We start from the raw sequence: 18,739 nt of genomic DNA, 5'->3' as shown, positions 1-18,739 counted from the left end.
ACAGAGAAAAATCTGACAAGCTAACGGGAGTGGTTCGTACATCCGCCACCACAGCGGCGGTAAGGTAGACCACCTGACCTACCTGTCGCGTGTGCCGCAAGATTTGAAATTCTGTCGGGAACGTCGGAGGACTATAGCTAAGTATATAATCTGTTCAGGGAAGTTCATGTACAAAATTAACACTTATGGCCACCTACATGAACAACTCACCTAGTGAAGCCATGAGGTCTGCTGCTGCTAACCACTTGATGATAACTCGACCTCGAGTTCTGAAAAATCTTCCTCCTCTGGCAGCTGTGCCATTGCCAGATGTGCGAGGCAAAATCTGTTTCAAAAGATAATAAGCAATTAATAAAATATACTACACTTTAGAATTATACTGGTATATACAATCATATTACATAGATCCACGAAGCACAAGGACAGTAACACTAGACAAGTAACAGGGTTTATTCTCATGATGAAAACAGTACAGCCATGTGTGTTACTAAATAACTGGTCTATTACTTAGAAAAAATAAAAAAATAAAACTTTTTTCCTGAAATAAGACTCCAATACTGTATAAAAAAGTGGCGTATGAATGCCAGCAATGGTACAGACAGATGGACATGAGGGTGAGGATAAGCAGCTTTTACTCAAAGAAAATGGATTGTACTGTCTACAAATAAATCGTCTATAGCGTTCCAAACACATAAAATGTTAAAGATTTTGTTTTAGTTTTTACAAAATAATGCCAATGCCACTGTAGCAGGAGATGCCTTGTGGCTTTACATCCAAATCACCCAAAGAAATCATGCAGAATTTGCATTTGAAGGTGCATAAAGCACAGTCTGTGGTATGGGTGTAAGAATACTACCACCGTAGGTCATGTGTGTTGTAAAAGGTGACTAAAAGGACAAACTGTTGCCTTGCAGTCTTACTCTTTTAGTAAAAGGCTAGGCCCACTGCCAATAACTATGGAAACCGCTGCCTTGCAGTCTTACTTTTTAGTAAAAGGCTAGCCACACCACCAATAACTGTGGAAACTGCTGCCTTGCAGTCTTACTTTTGAGTAAAAGGCTAGGCCCACACCAATAACCGGAAACTGCTGCCTTGCAGGTGGACTTTTTAGTCAAAGACGAGGCCCACTGCTAATAAGAGTGGTTGATGACAGTAAGGGCATGTGGTCATAAAAACCTCTTTGCCAAATAATAAACAATGCCTGACGTTGTGAGGAAAGGAGCATCAGGCAACTGACCCCTTAGTGTGGGGATAACAGTGGGAAGAAGAAGAAAAAAGTACAGTCCGCTAAATGACACCTTTACCACTGTGGAAGTAACAACACTCCTGATAGCCAACTGGTCCTAAACTACTTGGCTTGCGTTATGAAAGTTGCCATTGCCATGGTCTTTTCTGAGATATTCTGATATCTAAATTCATCCTTTAAAGAAAATATAAATACTTAATTCAAATTTTATTTTTAAATACTTACCTCTCCATTATGTAGCTTTTACTTCCAATGGCAGCGGTAGTTTGGACAGATTGAAACAAAAATGAGAAAACTTGGTTTTCTATGAAACAAAGGCAGAAAGGAAAGCATTACCTTGTCCTTAGCATAACCTACCCTAAAAGACAATGCTTGTATTTCACTCACCCTCTTAGCTGTAGCCAAAGCTACCAAGAAAAGATTTCATTTAAACTTCTTTAAATGAGACCTGCTCCAAAGGTTCAAAGGCAGTAACAAGTGAAACCTTAGAACCACATCTAGATTCCAAGATAAAGAGGGTACCAGACACCTGGGATCTTCCTGCTCAAAACCTCTAATGACATCTTATACATTTTTCCTCAGACAGATTCAGGCCTGTGTGTCTATGAATGGATGCCAACATGAACCTATAAGCCTTTAATGGCTGCTACTGAGAATTTTTTCTCATTACTAAAAAAAATAACAGAAACATTTTGATGTTTTTTATAGAGGTACATGTGGTGGAATACCACTCACCTCGCCACCAGGACCTATACACAGACCACTGATGTTGGTAGATTTGATTTGTGGATTCCCTCCTGGCACTGATAATGGCCTTCCTACAAGGTTTCCAGATGCCTCAAGCTCGCAGGAGACAGTGGACAGTCTCCACATGGTCAGCTACACCATGTGGGGATTGTGATGGTACCTTTCCTCCCTTGGTTGCTTCAGGAGATTCTTCCTGAAAGGGAGAAGTCTGGACAGATCCATCGAGCACTGAAGACATCTGAAAACCAGACCTTCCTTGGCCACCAAGGGGGTTATAAATATCATGCAACAACTGACAAAATTGGCCCATGAGGCTTTTCGATGACTTTTGGATCATAGCAAAGGGGGAAAAAGCATAACAGTCTATAATGCGTTTACTTTTCCAAGATCGCTCTGGTGGAGTCAGGTAGAAAAGGCAGAGTTGTCATATTTACGGATATGTAAGTCCCATTAATAGCTTCCCACAGATATAATCCTTCTTAGGAGAATTTGCTTTAGACCTTGGGAGTCGAGGGGAAGGGTTTGCTTCTTCCTGTTAACTTCTTTTTTTATTATTATTATTTTCATTCCCGATTCTATTAAGCTATTCTTTCTCTTTCTATAATTATAGATGCGCTGAATGCCTGTTGGCTCCGGTGTTTGGACTTGAGACATAGCTCATAAGTCAATTGACTCTTATTTGCCCTTAGAAAAGAAAACTACTCATTCCTTCCTTTGCATAACATTTTTATCAAAATCATCCAAGTCAGTCAAAGGACTCACTTTCTCTTTAATTTTTTGTTTTTTGAAAACATGGAAATTCCACTATATTTCCTGCCTCTCTTGCTTCCTTGTTAAGTCTACGAATAGTCATTTCTGACACTTTTGTTGCTTCAGATGTTCCCTGGATAAGCCATTCGAAAACATCAGTTACAGGGCCTTCATGATGTTTTTATGAAATTAAGTATTTCAGGAAATTATAGATTTCCTTGGCCTCAAGTGGTGGGTGAAGATGTTTACGAGAATCACTTGGGCTGGGGCTATCCGTACTTATCACAGAGGGTGATCGAGAGTGATATCCTTTAAAGATATTGACCATGACCTTTTAAATCCTCTTAAAAATCATGGGTCCTCTAAACTCAGATCTGGCAAAATCGCTGGGGAAAAATATGCCACACCTTCATTTTCATTAATGAAACTGAGGTTTTAATAAAGATTATACAAAATAAGATATATTCAAAATATCTGATACAAACAAAGAACCACATTTCAAGAAATGAAAACCATTTCAATAGACACCATGAAGCTAATATGATACCATAACATGAAAATTGGCAACGTATGATATCTGTACAAGCCACACCACAGCGATCTTAGAAAAGTAAACGCACTATAGAAAACTGACCAGTCAAATAACATCGCATCTACTGCTCAAGCCAGAGGACCTTGCAAAGAAAGGGTGAACAAAAAACCACTAGACGATGATTCCACCTGGTTGCAAACAGGTCTAGGAAGGGGAACCCCAAGAACAGCTTCCACAACCTGTTGCACAGCCCCAGATGAAAGACCCACTCTGTCACTATCACTTGATCCTTGTGACTGAGTACATCCACCAAAACGTTCATTCTCTCAGGAACAAAGTGAGGCAGTGGGGTGACATTCTTGCTCTCTGACCATAAAATGATCTGCCTTGTCAATTCAAAGATAGACTCTCAAGACTGTCCCAACCCCCCTTTGATGCATGCATTTCCTTGGCAGTACACTTAACAGACTTAACCTCTCATTTCTTTTGCTGCTTTTTCATACATTCAGGTTCTCTTTGTTTATGATGTTTCACCAATTTCACCATAAATTCATCATACCATGATTCACATACTTGACAACACTCTTTCACATTATAATCTTTTCTTCAACATTTCACACATATGTCATGAGGGTCAGTGGAACCAGAATAAAGCCTATTATGGCAACCTCTCACCTTACAGGTCCTTACTCTATCGTTACCATCCATATCCAAAAGAAAATTCAAGTATATAAATCTACAAACCAAGTCGTGAACAGAAAACCAAGCCAAGATAATTCTCTGACAATCTTCTAATGAAACTGGCAACAGAAGTAGACTGACCAGCTACACGTGTTTGTGCCCATCATTCCACTAGTATGGGGTTGGGGAAGTGGATGGATACAAAATTTTCACAGAAAACCAAGTGTTTCAATTTTTGGTTCAATCTGTTGAACTACTCGAACTACCACTAGCATGGAAGTAAAAGCTATATAATGGAGAGGTAAGGTTCATTTAAAAAATGTACAGTAATGCTTTTCAATATCTTTCAGCAGAAATATAATGATTCTACTGTGAAATTCCAAAATTGGTGAAATTTGTATTTCTCAAATACCCTTCATAAAATTTGTATTTCTCCAATACCCTTCATAACTTCTGTTTTATGTAACTTGCAGATATTGATGTTGTACGTATTTAAAACACCTCTTATATTTACACATTTTTTTGCAGGATTGCATTTTCTTTCTTTCAAGTTTAAGTAGTGCTCTTATGGGGGTGTATTACTACAAAACCAAAATAAAGATTAATATTCATTTCTGATATGCAGTTGTAAACTAGCCTTCTTACTTATACAAGATGGCTTAGCTAAAAATAAACAAAACAGGACAAAAAACAAAACAGTAATATTTGAAAATAAGAAATCAAGTCACTGAAATACTGTAATGATTACAGAACTGTACATATGTACAACCTGAGAAATAATACCAAATACAAAACTACCACTCTGGTACTTTGGCACAGACCCATAACATTTTTTTGATACTACTTTTACTGTTAAATTAGTTTCATAATACTACTTTTTTTTCTATACTTCTACAACTTACTGAGATGTGCAAATAGAAACAAGGTAATGTTAAAGAAGTTGGAGAGACCATTAGCAAGACACCATACAAACATGATGAAAAGCAAAAAGCAGAAAGCAAAATAGGTGGGATGACCATAAGAATAGTGCAGAGAGAGAGAGAGAGAGAGAGAGAGAGAGAGAGAGAGAGAGAGAGAGAGAGAGAGAGAGAGAGCGAGAGAGAGAGAGAGAGAAGAAGAGAGAGAGAGAGAGAGAGAGAGAGGTGAGTTAACTGACAACATATGTAGGAAAATTATAAAAATACAATGAAATCTATGCCATATTAAAAGAACTGCTGTGTGCATTTGCTGTATACCTTACTGGAGAGAAAAATTAGCACATTCTGATATAGTGCATATTTTTCAATGACTGCACCTTTTGTTTAGGTGTTCGTTTAAACTCTTGATTATCAGCGGAGAATTTTCAAGACCAAACCGTCTATCATTAGTGAAAGTTGATAATTTAATATATATCTGTGGCCTACAAGCAGTGCCCAATAGAATGAAAGCTTTAATGATGCTTGAGAAAAAATGAAGGTGCAAGAAAATTAGACAGGGGGCACTCCAGGCTAGGACTGCCTTGCTCTTAACCACCAATAATGATGTTTTGAATTAAGAAGTGACTGAACATATCAAGGTCAGTAAAGGGGTCTTTGTAAGCAATAACTCAACTTTACATGTATACATTAATGTATTATGAGTAAACCACACTATTTCTCAGACTTCTAGGCAATGAAACACAATAATAACCAAAAAGATATTGTTTTTACTAATAAACAAGTAAGTACTGTAATATTTCAACAACAAGAAAGGAAACCATTAAGATTTACAAATCAACCAAGTGATACCTACCTGATAAGTTGCGCCAGCAATACCGAAGACAGAAGCCACTATGGATACCAAGTTATAGGGAACAGACTGGAAGTCTTGAAGGAAATCTTTGCTGAATGCATTGTTGGTGGTTATGCAACAAAGGGATTCGATTGTCGGGCTGGCCATGGCAAGCAGGTATATCGATAACCAAATCGATAACCTTAAATAATTCTAGAGAAAAGTCTCATCACTTACCTATTGAAAAATAAAAAATAAAAGAATGTTAATATTACAGTATGATCCTGTACCTGAAAAATTTCATATGTTCTATATAAGAAGAGTTTGGGATTCAGTACTATTTAGTCAAAGATACTTGCTGCAATAAGCTCAGGATTGCAATACATTGCCTTGACAGTTTCTTAAATGCATGACTAATGAATGTCAAGATCAATAACACATAAAACAAAAATGGCACTTGAAAAAAAATTCAAATCAAACAAGATAGGTAATCAAAATTTTCTTCCTGACAATTCGTCTTAACACTTTGACAACATGGATATACTGTCATGAAGTATTTTTGCTACTGATTATTACTCTGGAGATATGAACAGCTAATAAAGTGCAGGTAAACTAAAAATAAAATAAAGGAATAAAGGAAAGAAAGTGGATCTTAAAAAAAGTGCATTAATACCATCTACTTGAGGGTGGAGGAATGAAAGTGAGAGTAGATGAGTAGGAATAATGTTAAGGATAAAAGAAGAATGATAAAGGTAATGAAGTAAAGAAGTAATAAAGGTAAGGCAAGGAAGGCAGTGCATAAGTTTTGAAACAAGAAAAGTTTGGAGACCCAAGCTAAAATGTATCATGGAACTACAAGTCCACATTTCTTTTTTTTGTGTGGAAGTTAAGTAAATTGGCTAAATGTAACTTACCAAGATAGCACTTGCCAAAATATTTTGAAAGAAAATGCACAAACTGAAAGAACTTGACAAACACGATGGGGACACCTACAACAGGATCAGTACCTCATACTACTAACTCTTAATAAGCAGTAACTCAGCATTTAGCTTGTCCATCTTTAACCATGCATAGAAGGATGTGTAAAAAATGAGCCCTCTAAGTAAAATTAACATGCATTTTTATCAATCTCCTTGGTATATGTCAGCACAATTTACCTCGAAAGTACCAAAAAAACTAACTGTCAGGGGATCAAGGATTGGTTACAAGAGTCAATTCCATCACTGTGATCACTGTGTCTTCAAGCAAGTTCAATAATATAGTCGTACACTAGATCTTTAGGGGAAAAAAACATTATTCATCTGTCGTTTGTAAAAATACAAACAACCCTTATTAAAATATTATATAACTATTATTCCACACAGTATAGCAACCTTACTGCAGTACAATATACATATATATGCATTTATCTAAAACAATCTTTTCATCCTGTCAGTTACAGATTAACAAACAAAATGATAAAATTTGTTTTATAATACTTACCAATAGGTCTGGATTAACTTATCAGTCTTAAAACTAATATTCTTTCAGCACTGACAGCACAAAATCATATATAAAACATAAAAATACTTTATATGTATTATCAAATACTACATAATAAAAATTTGCTTACACAAACCAACCATCTCACACAGTATATGCACTTAAAATTTTGAGAAAGGACATTTCAGACCTTTTAAGGTAGTTAGCTGCATATTATTTGTTTATTTTTTCATGGCAAAACACTATAAACTGCAAGACCACAGAAAAATAAAGCTGCTCTTTTTATAACCACAAAATAAGGAAAAAAATACTGAGGAATGCAAACAAACCAATCCCGAACCAGGGGAATGGCTGCAGCCAGACAATGTTCACATGACTGCTACATTGAGTGACTTGCAAGTCATCATCTTTACAATGGTAGTGTTACGGAGAAAGAGGATTTTTATACTGTACCTGACTCAATTTACAATTAATGCCAAGGAAAAGATTATGATGTACATAAACTGATAAGTCAAATCCAAAACTATAAAAATAATTCTAATAATGAATAATGCTTGAGTGAAATTCTGATACAAAAGGAAACTTGAGTTGCTTTAATCATCCATCACCCCATCCCCCCAAAATAAAATAAAGAGAATATGAATACCATTACTTTGAAATAAAAAAGAATTCGGCAGTACAAGTTTACAAGATTTCAAGCAAATCTTACCCATTACTGCAAAGAATATGGTAAGTTGCCATTGGCACAAGTGGCTGAAGGGAAGGTGGGAAGGACACTTCCTAACTGTCCTCCTTCCTTCTTTTACCCCTTGACTCTCTGTTGGACAGGAGTCTGGGAGGGGAGCTGAAAGGGCTAGGAAGGCTCTAAACCTTTCTTGAAGAAAAAGTTGTACTTCCTGTCAAGGTTTAGGGAACTTTACCTTCTCTACAAGAATATACACCCTTACTAAAAGGACACTGTATGGCAGATCAAAGATTCCAAGCATTGAAATGCCTTTTCTTCACTGTCACCTCTTATCTGACTTTTCTAAATAGTAGGAAGAGTTCAAAACTGCTCCATTCTGTAAAACAGAATGAAACTGAAACTTGCTATTAAAGGTTACACACAATGACAAGAATCTTAAGGATAAAGTTTGTCAACTGATGAGAGAGGAAAAACAAAACCTTTCCCCCATACGCCAAGAACCTTTTTTTTTTTTTTTTTTTTTTGGGTGTCTCTGTGTGCTTTCTGTGTTACTATGGATTCCTCCATGAAGTCTTGGGCTTGACAGTGATTGTGTCCAGGCATTCCAGGATTCCCAAGTTCACAATTTCATGATGACAGATTTGCCTCATTTTCCAACCCTTCCCTAGAGGAGTTTGTTGGCAACACCCCTCAGGAGTTGTTGCTTTGTCCATCAGAGCACTGCATCGCTATCTAAAAAAGGACTCATCACCTAAGGCCTATGTGTTGTATACTTTTGTTAGCGCAGGCGAGCCAAGAAAGAAGTGTCAAAGAATACCACTTCTTTTTGGCTTCATGAGGTGATTAGACAAGCCTACTCCTCATCTTCAAGTTCAGTCACAAATAAGGGATTTTGACGTAAGGAAAAATCTATTTCTGGGCGATTGGCTCGTGTCGCCAGCGAAATATCCTTTAATCTATTATTTCTAGGGTAAATGTACTAAACACATACCAGAGAATAAATAAAATAAAGAAAAAAGGTCAGTATAACTGACTCGCTCACCCTCCAAGAGGGTGTCGGTATGAACACTAGGCGAGTGAGACCACTACCACGAGCCAAATGCCAATAGAAATCTCCCACTACAAAAACCCTCCATGAGGGGAGCCGACCCACAGAGTGAGCAGCTCGTACTACTACTACTCCATCCCATGCTGCCGACTGCTGCGCCTCTGGTGGCCATCCTGAAGTTAGCAGACAATCTTGGGCGAAGGATGGGTAGGGGTGGGATTTCGCTGGCGACGCACGAGCCAATCGCCCCAGAAATAGATTTTTCCTTACGTCAAAATCCCTTTTCTGGGCTCAGCTCGTGTCGCTGCGCGAAATCGTACCAGAGAAATAGCACAAGATTGTAAACAAAAGTAATAAAATAAATCAGAATAGGTCTCAAATAAAAGACAAAATAAATATAAAAAGAATATAATTGCTAAAAAGATACATATACACAGTGATACAAAAATAGAAATATGCTTAAATTTACACTTAATTCTAATCATGTTTCTTAACATAAGGTAATTTACATATATACAGAGTAAAATGGCTTACATGTATCAAAATGGTATCTGTGTAAAGGCATGTATCAAAAATATTATAGCAATTAAAATAATCAAATGAACAAATTAATCAACAATGATAATATATAAGGAATGTATATAACTTAATATACAAAAACCCGTAACCATTATAAATAAGATGTATCCCCTAGCATAAAAATAAGGGGGTAACATCCATGAGATCAATATCTATAATCATCTGTGAGTGTCCCTAGCAAAAAAATAAGGGGCACCCACTACACCATCATAAAAGCAGCTAAGACACAAGGTGAATGTAAATGAACAAGGCAGGAATAGACGAACTGTTGGGTGAGGCAGGTAGAAAGGAGGACTGAATCTTCTACTACAGATTAGCTAGAGTCAGGGGAAAACTATGTTACCCGCTGCTACTGCTGAAAATTTCAGAGCTTCCAAGGACTTAAGGTAATGACGTTTGAACACTGTCGGCGATTTCCATCCGGTATACTTTTTCAACTCATCGAAGTTCATATGTTGGAAATAATTAATTGAGGTGGCTACTGCCCTGACATCATGTGCTTTCGGGAAAGAGTCAGGATTGGCTTGCTTAATAAAGTACAGGATTTGTTGCCTGATGCCTTTAATGGATAAAGTTCCACCTTTTTCCCTCTTAAAGAGGGGACCCGATGAGGATGAGGAAGGTCCTGGACAGAAAGGCTCGTAAGGTTGAAACTGGGCAAAGAGATACATCTTGTGGAAGGGGTAGTACCTTCCAAGGTTCCCACCTCATCAAAGGATCTTCATTCTTTGCTAAAAAGCTACGTTCCGGAGAAAGTAGGACTTCCCCTGTGGGAAGGAATTTAATATGATCCGGATCTCTGGATAAGCCGACAGTTCTGAAATTCTTGCTCCTGAAGCTAAGCTTAATAAAAATAGGGTTTTTCTTAAGAGCATTATAAACGAGCATGTGTCATTATCGGTTTTCTGAAGCCAGTTTTTAGAACATCGTTTAAGAACCATGAAACTGACGTAGGTCTTACAGAAGGTCTAAGTCTAGCACATGCCTTAGGAATAGACGAGAAGTAGGAATCCGTCAAGTCTATGTTGAACCCAAATTGAAAATATCTTTTTCAAGGCTGACTTGTTTGTCGTAATCGTGCTAGCTGCTAAACCTTTTTCAAATAAGGATCTGAAAAAGGATATAGCTGAATTAACTGTCATGATTCTAATATCTGATTCTCTCAGGAAGATTGCTAACTTTTTGACAGCAGCATCATACTGTCTCAAAGTTGAATCCCTTTTATCGGTATTCCAAGAAGAGAATATTCTGAGGGTCAATATTCGCATCTCTTTTTTGCCGCAAACTTCATGAAATCCATAAAGTTAGGGTTTTGAGAATCCCTGAGGAAGCGAACACAGTCTTCGTTTGTACTGACTGGGAGAGCCTGGGATTGGGGATCCGAAGAGGACGAAGGCCCAGTTCCAGAATTAGGGGATACCAATTGCTCTTCGGCCAGTCTGGGGCTACTAGAGCCACTTGACCCTTGAATGTCCTGAGTTTGTTTAAAACTTTCATGAGAAGATTCACTGGAGGAAAGACATAAATCTTCTTCCAGTTGTTCCAGTCTAGAGCCAGGGCGTCCGTGGCATAGGCCAGAGGGTCCAGGTTGGGGGCTACATAACACGGCAGTTTGTGGTTCGCTTGAGATGCGAAGAGATCCACCTGTAGCCCTGGAACTCTTTGAAGGATCCATTGGAACGAACTGTTGTCCAGTGACCATTCCGACTCTAGGGGCACTGATCGGGATAGCGCGTCTGCTATGACGTTTCTCACTCCAGCTATGTGAGTGGAGGAGAGATGCCAACTGAACTTGTCTGCCAGGGAGAAGATGGCTACCATGACATGATTTAGATGACGTGACTTGGAGCCTCCTCTGTTTATACAATGTACTACCACTGCGCTGTCCAGAACTAGCTTATGTGGGAGTACTTTGGTGGGCGCAACCTTTTTTAGAGTCAAGAACACTGCCATTGCCTCCAGTACGTTTATATGGAACTGCGGAACTGAGGTGACCAAGTTCCTTGAACCTTTTTGACCTGGGAATACCCTCCCCAACCGCTTAAGGATGCGTCTGTGTGGATGGTGATCCCTGGTGGAGGGAACTGAAGGGGTACTGACACTGACAAATTCTTGACTTTCGCCCACGGCCGAAGTCGATTCTTTAGAATCAGAGGGACTGAGGATAGTTTGTCCCTGGACCTGACATTTGCTCGTGAGCGCCAGATTCTGGTTAGGTCTTTCAGTTTGGCTTTCATTAAGATGTTCGTCACTGATGCAAACTGGAGAGAACCCAGGATCCTTTCCTGAGTCCTCCTTGACGCCAGTTTGTGACTTAGAAATTGCTTGACTGACTTCGCTATTTCTTTCCTTTTGGTTGGTGGAATCGACAGAGTATGGGAGGATAGATTCCATTGAATGCCCAGCCACTGAAAGTTTGACTCTGGAGTGAGTCTTGACTTGGTCCTGTTTATCTTGAAGCCTAGATATTCCAGGAACTGAATCACTTTCAGTGTAGCTCTGTTGCATTCCTCGACTGTTTGAAGCCCAGATCAACCAATCGTCGAGATACGCTACTACCATAATCCCTTGTGTCCTGAGTTGTTGCACTACCACTTCCGCTAGCTTCGTGAACACCCTGGGTGCCACGTTGAGTCCGAATAGGGAACTCCTACCTTGAAGGAGAATGTCTGGTCTCCTATCTTGAAACCCAGATACGGACGGAAGTGTCTTGCAATAGGGATATGATAGTAGGCGTCTGTAAGATCGATAGAGGTGGTGACGGCCCCACGGGGAAGTAAGGTCCGCACCTGCGAGATCGTGAGCATCTTGAACTTGTCGCAGCGGATGGCTAAGTTTAAGCGGGACAAGTCTAAGATTTACCCTTCTTTTTTGTGAGCCTTTCTTTGGCACGCTGAACAAGCGACCTTGAAATTTTAATCTCTTGACTCTCGCTATAGCTCCTTTCTGAAGGAGGTCCTCCGCGTACTCTGTCAATTCCTTGGAAGGAAGTTGACGGAAAAGGTCTGGATGGAGGTGGGTTCGTCAACCAGCTCCAACCCAGGCCTTTTGACACTATGCTCTGAGCCCATTCACGCTGAAGTTCCACCGGTGGCGAAAGTGAAACAGCCTCCCCCCTACCTGAAGTTCTTCATTGGTTCTGGTAACCGCCTCGGCCTCCTCTGAAGTGCTTTCCCCTATTAAAGGGGGGGGCCTCCCGATCCTCTCCCACGAAAGGAACGCTTACCTCTGCCTCCCGTTACCGAACAGCGGTCATACTTCTGTGAAGCTTGACTCTCGAAGGCTTGATTGTAAGCTGGAGAGATGGCGTAAGAGGTGGAGGGCTGAGGCTGAGGGGATATCACATAAATTGGCTGTGATTGAGCTTTAGAAGTGGAAGGTTGGGCTGTTTGCACTTTAAGGGCACCGCTGGGAACTTGCTGAGGAAAGCGTGGCTGCTTTTTCTGGTAAGGTTGGAAACGCCTAGGTTTCCTCTGTCCCTTACCTTTAGCTGTTAGGTCTTGCCTCCTCTTAGCCGTAAGGCCCCAACGGTCCTTAAGGCTCTGGTTCAGCCTCGTAGCCTCTGACTGGACTTCCTTCACCATAGCTTCTGGGAAGAGATCTGCTCCCCAGATGTTAGACGAGAGTAACCTATTCGGCTCATGCCGAATGGTTGCCTCTTGTAGGACATGCTTCCTACAATTCGTTCTAGCAGTGGCAAACTCAAACATATCTGACTGTACCGTTTGAGTCAGGGATTTCTTGGTCATGAGCTTAAAAAGCGGTTCTGAGCCATAGGCTATGGTTGCTACCTCGGTCATAGCCATAGAGTTAATTGATCTGGCTAATCGCGATTTCGCGTCAAATTCAGCCTGAATAAGGCTATCTGGGAGCCTGGGTAGCTTTTCACCAAACTGCTCCATAGCACAGTCCGGTTTGAGTTTGCCAGCTGAGAAGGTGTTCGGCAAGTCTTCCCACAATTCTCCGGCTGAGGGGAGTAACGGAGATGTGGGATCTGCTTCCTTCAATTGAGGCATGGGTTCCCCCTTCTGGGCCGCTGGGATGGTAGACCTCGCGATCTTTGTCAGGAACGGGAGCGGGGTACTCTCATCCATTGTGAAAATGGTAAAGGGACTCTTAAAAGGTTGTATCTTGGTATTAGAACAATCCATGTCCTCTAAAACACCTGAGCCATTCTCTCTGAGCCTGGTCTCGTGAATAGAGGACTGTCTCCTTTGGTACCCTATCATCCCGAACCATGGCTGAAGCTGTGAGCCTTTGAAGGATGGAGAGGTTGCAGGAGTAGAAGAAACAGTTACGCCCAAGGGTGACCCTTGGGTGTCCACCTTACCTACCTCGACCAACAGGTCGTCTACACCCCTACCATAGGTTCCACATTAATATCTAAAGTCGCGACGTCCGTGGAGATATCCTGGTCTTGGTCAGTTAATGAGGCAGCCAGCTGTTGTTGGATGAAGGCGATAGTCGGGGCCACCTCTACTGGGTCGACGTATCCTGTCGCCTTGCCTCCGGGGAAGATTAATACCGCCAACCGCTTCTCTAGGATGTAGGGCATACCCTTGGCGGCGTTCTTCCCAAAACCGCCGACCCAGGCCCGCAGGGTTGCCAGTGCGGTATCCCTCACTGCCGGCGCCTGGAAGAGAGGGCGTAGATTAGATTTAAGAATCACTTAAAACTAAAACTTAAAGTATAACTTAAACTTAGATGCCTTAAGTTAAAGTGAATGATGAAAACTTAAGCACTAAAACAGAAGCGGAGCAGCTACCGGAGATGGAATACTTACCCCGTCTAAAAAGCTGGCTCACCAGATCGTAACATATGGTACACGTCTCATGGTACCAGACCTGGATGTCCCCGTGCGGAGTCGCGCATGGAGCATGGGACCGGCAAACTTCGTGTCCACATGGGTCCTGAAGTGTGGCGGCGCATCCCGGATGCTCACAGTTGGTGGGCCTGTAAGTGGGAAGACACATGAGTATCTTAAAGAATATCACTTACAGGCTAAAGGACAGAAGAACTCCGTTGCATGCCGGAGCTCGGAAAAAATTTGGGCATAACCCCTCCCTGCTTCGCCTGAATAGGCTATAATCCCGGAGAGATCCGGTAAGACATGTAAGGGAGGGGGGGATGGTTAAGGTACTTAAGATAAACTTATAGTTAATCTAAAAACACTTAAACCTAAAACTCAAACGAACCGGACCAAGTCCAGTGCGTAGCGACGTGTAGTAAACTCAGCAATACGGTAAGGTTTAGCAGGGGACCCCACTGTATGTTTCCGGTCCACTCTACTGGGTGGACTAACATCTTTCCGCTGGATGCCAGGACTCCGATCAGGAAAGGAGCCCTAGTAAGGTGGGAAAGAGCGAGAAGACATACAGGCTCGAGCTAGCACGGAGCGACAAGGTAGCAACGGATGGGGAAAGGAAACCAGTACCCCCCACCACGTTACCACCCGGCCGGACCGAGAAGCCGGAGAGGACGAATCCAGTCTTGGGTCTGTCCCGTCTCCCTAGCCCCTCCGCCTGGGGGGAGAGAGGGAAGGCAGGCTCGGGTAAGTGGAGCGAGCATGGGCAGACCGACCCACCCTCCCCCGACTCTATGGAAGAGCGGGAGGGGGGGGAAGGTGACTGGGCAGGCGTCTGGCTGTCTCGTGATCACGTAGTGACCACGAGGCGGTAAGACCAAAACAAGACAACTAAGCCTAGGACAAACAACTGATCAGAGAGATGCTATCGGGAAGCAACTGAACTGAAAAGCAGTAGCATATAGGCCCACTGGGCCAAAACCACCTGATCAGAGAGATGCTATAGGGAAGCAACCGAACTGATGAGCGGTAGTATAGGCTCAATGAGCCAGGACCTAGGCTAAGCCAGACGCCTAACTAACCTAACTATAACAAAATACATGGTATAATTAAATAAAAATAAAAGAAAGAAAGCAATATAGTAGGAGAAAAAATCCAGGAGTGTACGACTAACCCGAAGGTAAAGTCTACCACTCAAAGCTAGTCAGAGGCCGATACTAAGAGCCGGGACTAGGGTCTGGATAGAAGAAGCCTACATAAGGTAAAAGACATGCATGCATGACAAACCTGAGTAGACAGTGCCCTAAGTAAAACGGATAATTAATATAGAGCGTACATAGATAAGGGGATGTTCTAGGTATGGGAGACCAAGAACGAACCCACCACGAGGCAGAACCATGCTGCCATGCTTCCGACCCAGAGTTCGTATTTATACCTAAAAAAAAACGGCAAATACTGTCTCAGGGCCGAAAAAACAAAACCAACTAACCATAAATACTGAGTACTTAACTTAGCTGCTGCGATAGCTGCACGCTCCATTATAGATAAATCCAACGAAAGGGCACAAAAACAAGAGATAGCACGTGTGACTCGTGTGCGCTAACTGAAAAGGATGACCACCAGAGGCGCAGCAGTCGGCAGCATGGGATGGAGTAGTAGTAGTACGAGCTGCTCACTCTGTGGGTCGGCTCCCCTCATGGAGGGTTTTTGTAGTGGGAGATTCTATTGGCATTTGGCTCGTGGTAGTGGTCTCACTCGCCTAGTGTTCATACCGACACCCTCTTGGAGGGTGAGCGAGTCAGTTATACTGACCTTTTTCTTTATTTTATTTTATTTTCTGGTATGTGTTAGTACATTTACCCTAGAAATAATAGATTAAAGGATATTTCGCGCAGCGACACGAGCTGAGCCCAGAAACTGTATTGTTATTAGTTAGGATGAATCTTACCTACTGTTAAAGTTAACTAACTACCACACTGAATGAGGATAGTGAGTCAGTATAGCCCAAAACCATCTGCTCAGCCAAGTGAACTATAAATGCTTCTTTTTCAAAAGGGAAATATCTTCTAAGCATTCTTGCCTGCTGCATGAGCCTTCCTGGTAAGTACTACTGTCACTAGATGGTGGATCCACAGCAGGGAGTTAGGTCCTCATAGTGAGAAATGTTGGAGGCTCCTTACATGGAAAATGGACTTGACCTCGTAGAGTACTAATTGTACTAGGGACTCCTGTGAGAGTTGAATGCCTATAACTGACATTCCAAAACTTAAGACAGTAACTACCTCCTGATATGATGGCATTCTCCTATACACTAATGCATTCTGTACCTTTATGCTCCCCAAACTGAACATCTCAATTTCTTATAAACCTAAAGATAGGAGAGAAAGGAGGCTTCTCTTGTATTTGAGTATTTGATTCACAAGAAAATTTTCATCGTCGTAACAACAGGACTAAGGGCTTTACAATCTTCATAAGAAACTTGATGTCTTGCAAACAAAGAAAATTAAAAGTGTGTTCCTCATCCACTGAGCCAACATTGACAACCTTTTCTAGAGAAAGGTTTTAAATGAAATTAAAAGACAAAAAAATAAGTGCTTAAAGCATAGATGCTGTGTGATTTTAGTTTTAAACAATTATAAATCATCAGGATTTGACTTTACTTGCACTGACTTGATTAAGCAAAATACAGCATTCTTGAACATATGAATACTATTTGAACTACTAACAGCAGAGAATAAATTCTGAACTCTTCTTCTTCAAGGATTAAGCATTTCCAGATAAATCCTTAAGAGCTACAACTAAACATGGTAAAGCTTCCTGTTCATTGCCTACTAAGGCAGCTAAATAAGGTACCATCACAAAATTGGGAATGGCTTTGCTTTGACACTTCAGCCTTAAACAAAGAAGAAGAAGAAAAATGACATGTGTCTCTTAGAACAAAGCCAAACAAGAAAGGGCTTGAATCTCACTTGCACACTTGCTGTAGCAATAGCTAAAGGAAAGTGTTTTTAAAATTAAGTTCATAAAGGAAATTTTATCCAAAGGCTCAAACTGAGGTAATGTCAAATTTAAGGGCTATGTCCAAATTCCATCCAAAACAATGATAGGAAGATCTTAGGGCTTTCACCCAGAGAGATTGGATGACCTCATCCAGAGGCAAGAGAAATATTCAGGCTGGCAAATCTCAGAGCTGAAGACAACATAAATCAATACTCGTTCAGCCCTGAAACAGAAAGTCACTTTGTATACCTTAGATACTGGCAGAACTTCATCTGGTTATCTACCGAAGCACGAGTGTTGGATATCTCTCAAGAGAAGCACTAAGATCAATAAACTGCTTGCCCACTATTCTTGAAAGGGTCTATAAGTGGAAGGTCTACTAAAATTAAGATGTTTCATAGCTGCTCTTGAAAAGCCTCTTGCTCACATGAGACAAACAGTTTCTGCCCAGTCAGATGAAGCATGTGGAGATTTTGATGGAATTTTCTCAAATGTGACTGTCTAAGATGTTTCTTAATTGGCAGTGGAGAACTTCCACCACCAAGAGAGGCAGCTCGGGCAACTATTTTCTCTGGGACCACCATGTGCTAACAACAGCTTGAGTTTTCAGATGCTCATAACTTGTTGAAATCTTTCCTCAGCGGTGCAAATAGAGGAAAAACATAAGGGTCTAGATTTGACCACTCTAGAAGAAAAGCATCAACTTTTCATACCATAAAACTGTGATTTTTTAATTTTGGGCAGTCACGAGAGACTATTCTGACAGAAACTTTGCCCTTTCCTGTCGAGCCAGTCACTGATAATGTTTTGTGTTTTCTTCTTGGGAAAAACTGTGGTAGAAGAATGATGTTCATGGTCTCTATCCAAAAAAGAAATTTCTCTACTAGCCTTAACAAATTTCTTGAAATGTACTTTCTAATGTGGGAATGAGATTTAACTGTTGGACTAGATCGTGATCACCTTGTCTCTGATTAGAGGTTCTGCTTGTATAAGACCTCCCAACATACCAAAAGCTCTAGATTGTTTGCATGCATTTAACCACCTTTTTTTACCTAGCCTCAACAACTGTTACAGCTGTGGCTTGGAATGATGGTTGTGTTCGAGTAGGAATGACAAGTTTTACATATATAATAATAAGCCCAAGAAAGGGATTTTGACGAAGGAAAAATCTATTTCTGAGCAAGGGCCTGTGTCACCCAGTGAAATGTCCCTTTAGCACACATTTCTAAGGTTATATAAAATATTGCTATAATACCAGAGAAAAAAGCTAATATGGAAATGCCAGAATAAATATGGCTTGCTCACCTTATTCAAGGTGTCGGTATGGTTTCTGGGGCAAATGAAACCACTACCAGAGGTCCTTTGCCATTTAGATTCATCCTTCTTCATATCCCTCATCTACAGAGGAGCCGATCTAAGGCCCACTAATCGCTACC

The 18,739-nt window shown here is 40.9% G+C and overlaps 1 protein-coding gene across 1 annotated transcript in view; it reads right to left on the bottom strand.

The window, feature by feature from the left end:
* Positions 1 to 18,739, bottom strand: part of LOC135219897 (G-protein coupled receptor 143-like) — a 69,356-nt gene that overhangs the window by 19,559 nt on the left and 31,058 nt on the right. The window contains 2 exon segments of the mRNA XM_064257069.1: positions 211 to 325; positions 5,727 to 5,942. Coding sequence (XP_064113139.1) covers positions 211 to 325; positions 5,727 to 5,873 — 262 coding nt within the window. The 5' untranslated portion in view covers positions 5,874 to 5,942.

Source organism: Macrobrachium nipponense, chromosome 20, assembly GCF_015104395.2.
Source record: "Macrobrachium nipponense isolate FS-2020 chromosome 20, ASM1510439v2, whole genome shotgun sequence".
NCBI classification, from domain to species: domain Eukaryota; kingdom Metazoa; phylum Arthropoda; class Malacostraca; order Decapoda; family Palaemonidae; genus Macrobrachium; species Macrobrachium nipponense.
The sequence above is the reverse complement of the archived record's forward strand: the minus strand, read 5'-3'. Positions and strand labels throughout refer to the sequence as shown.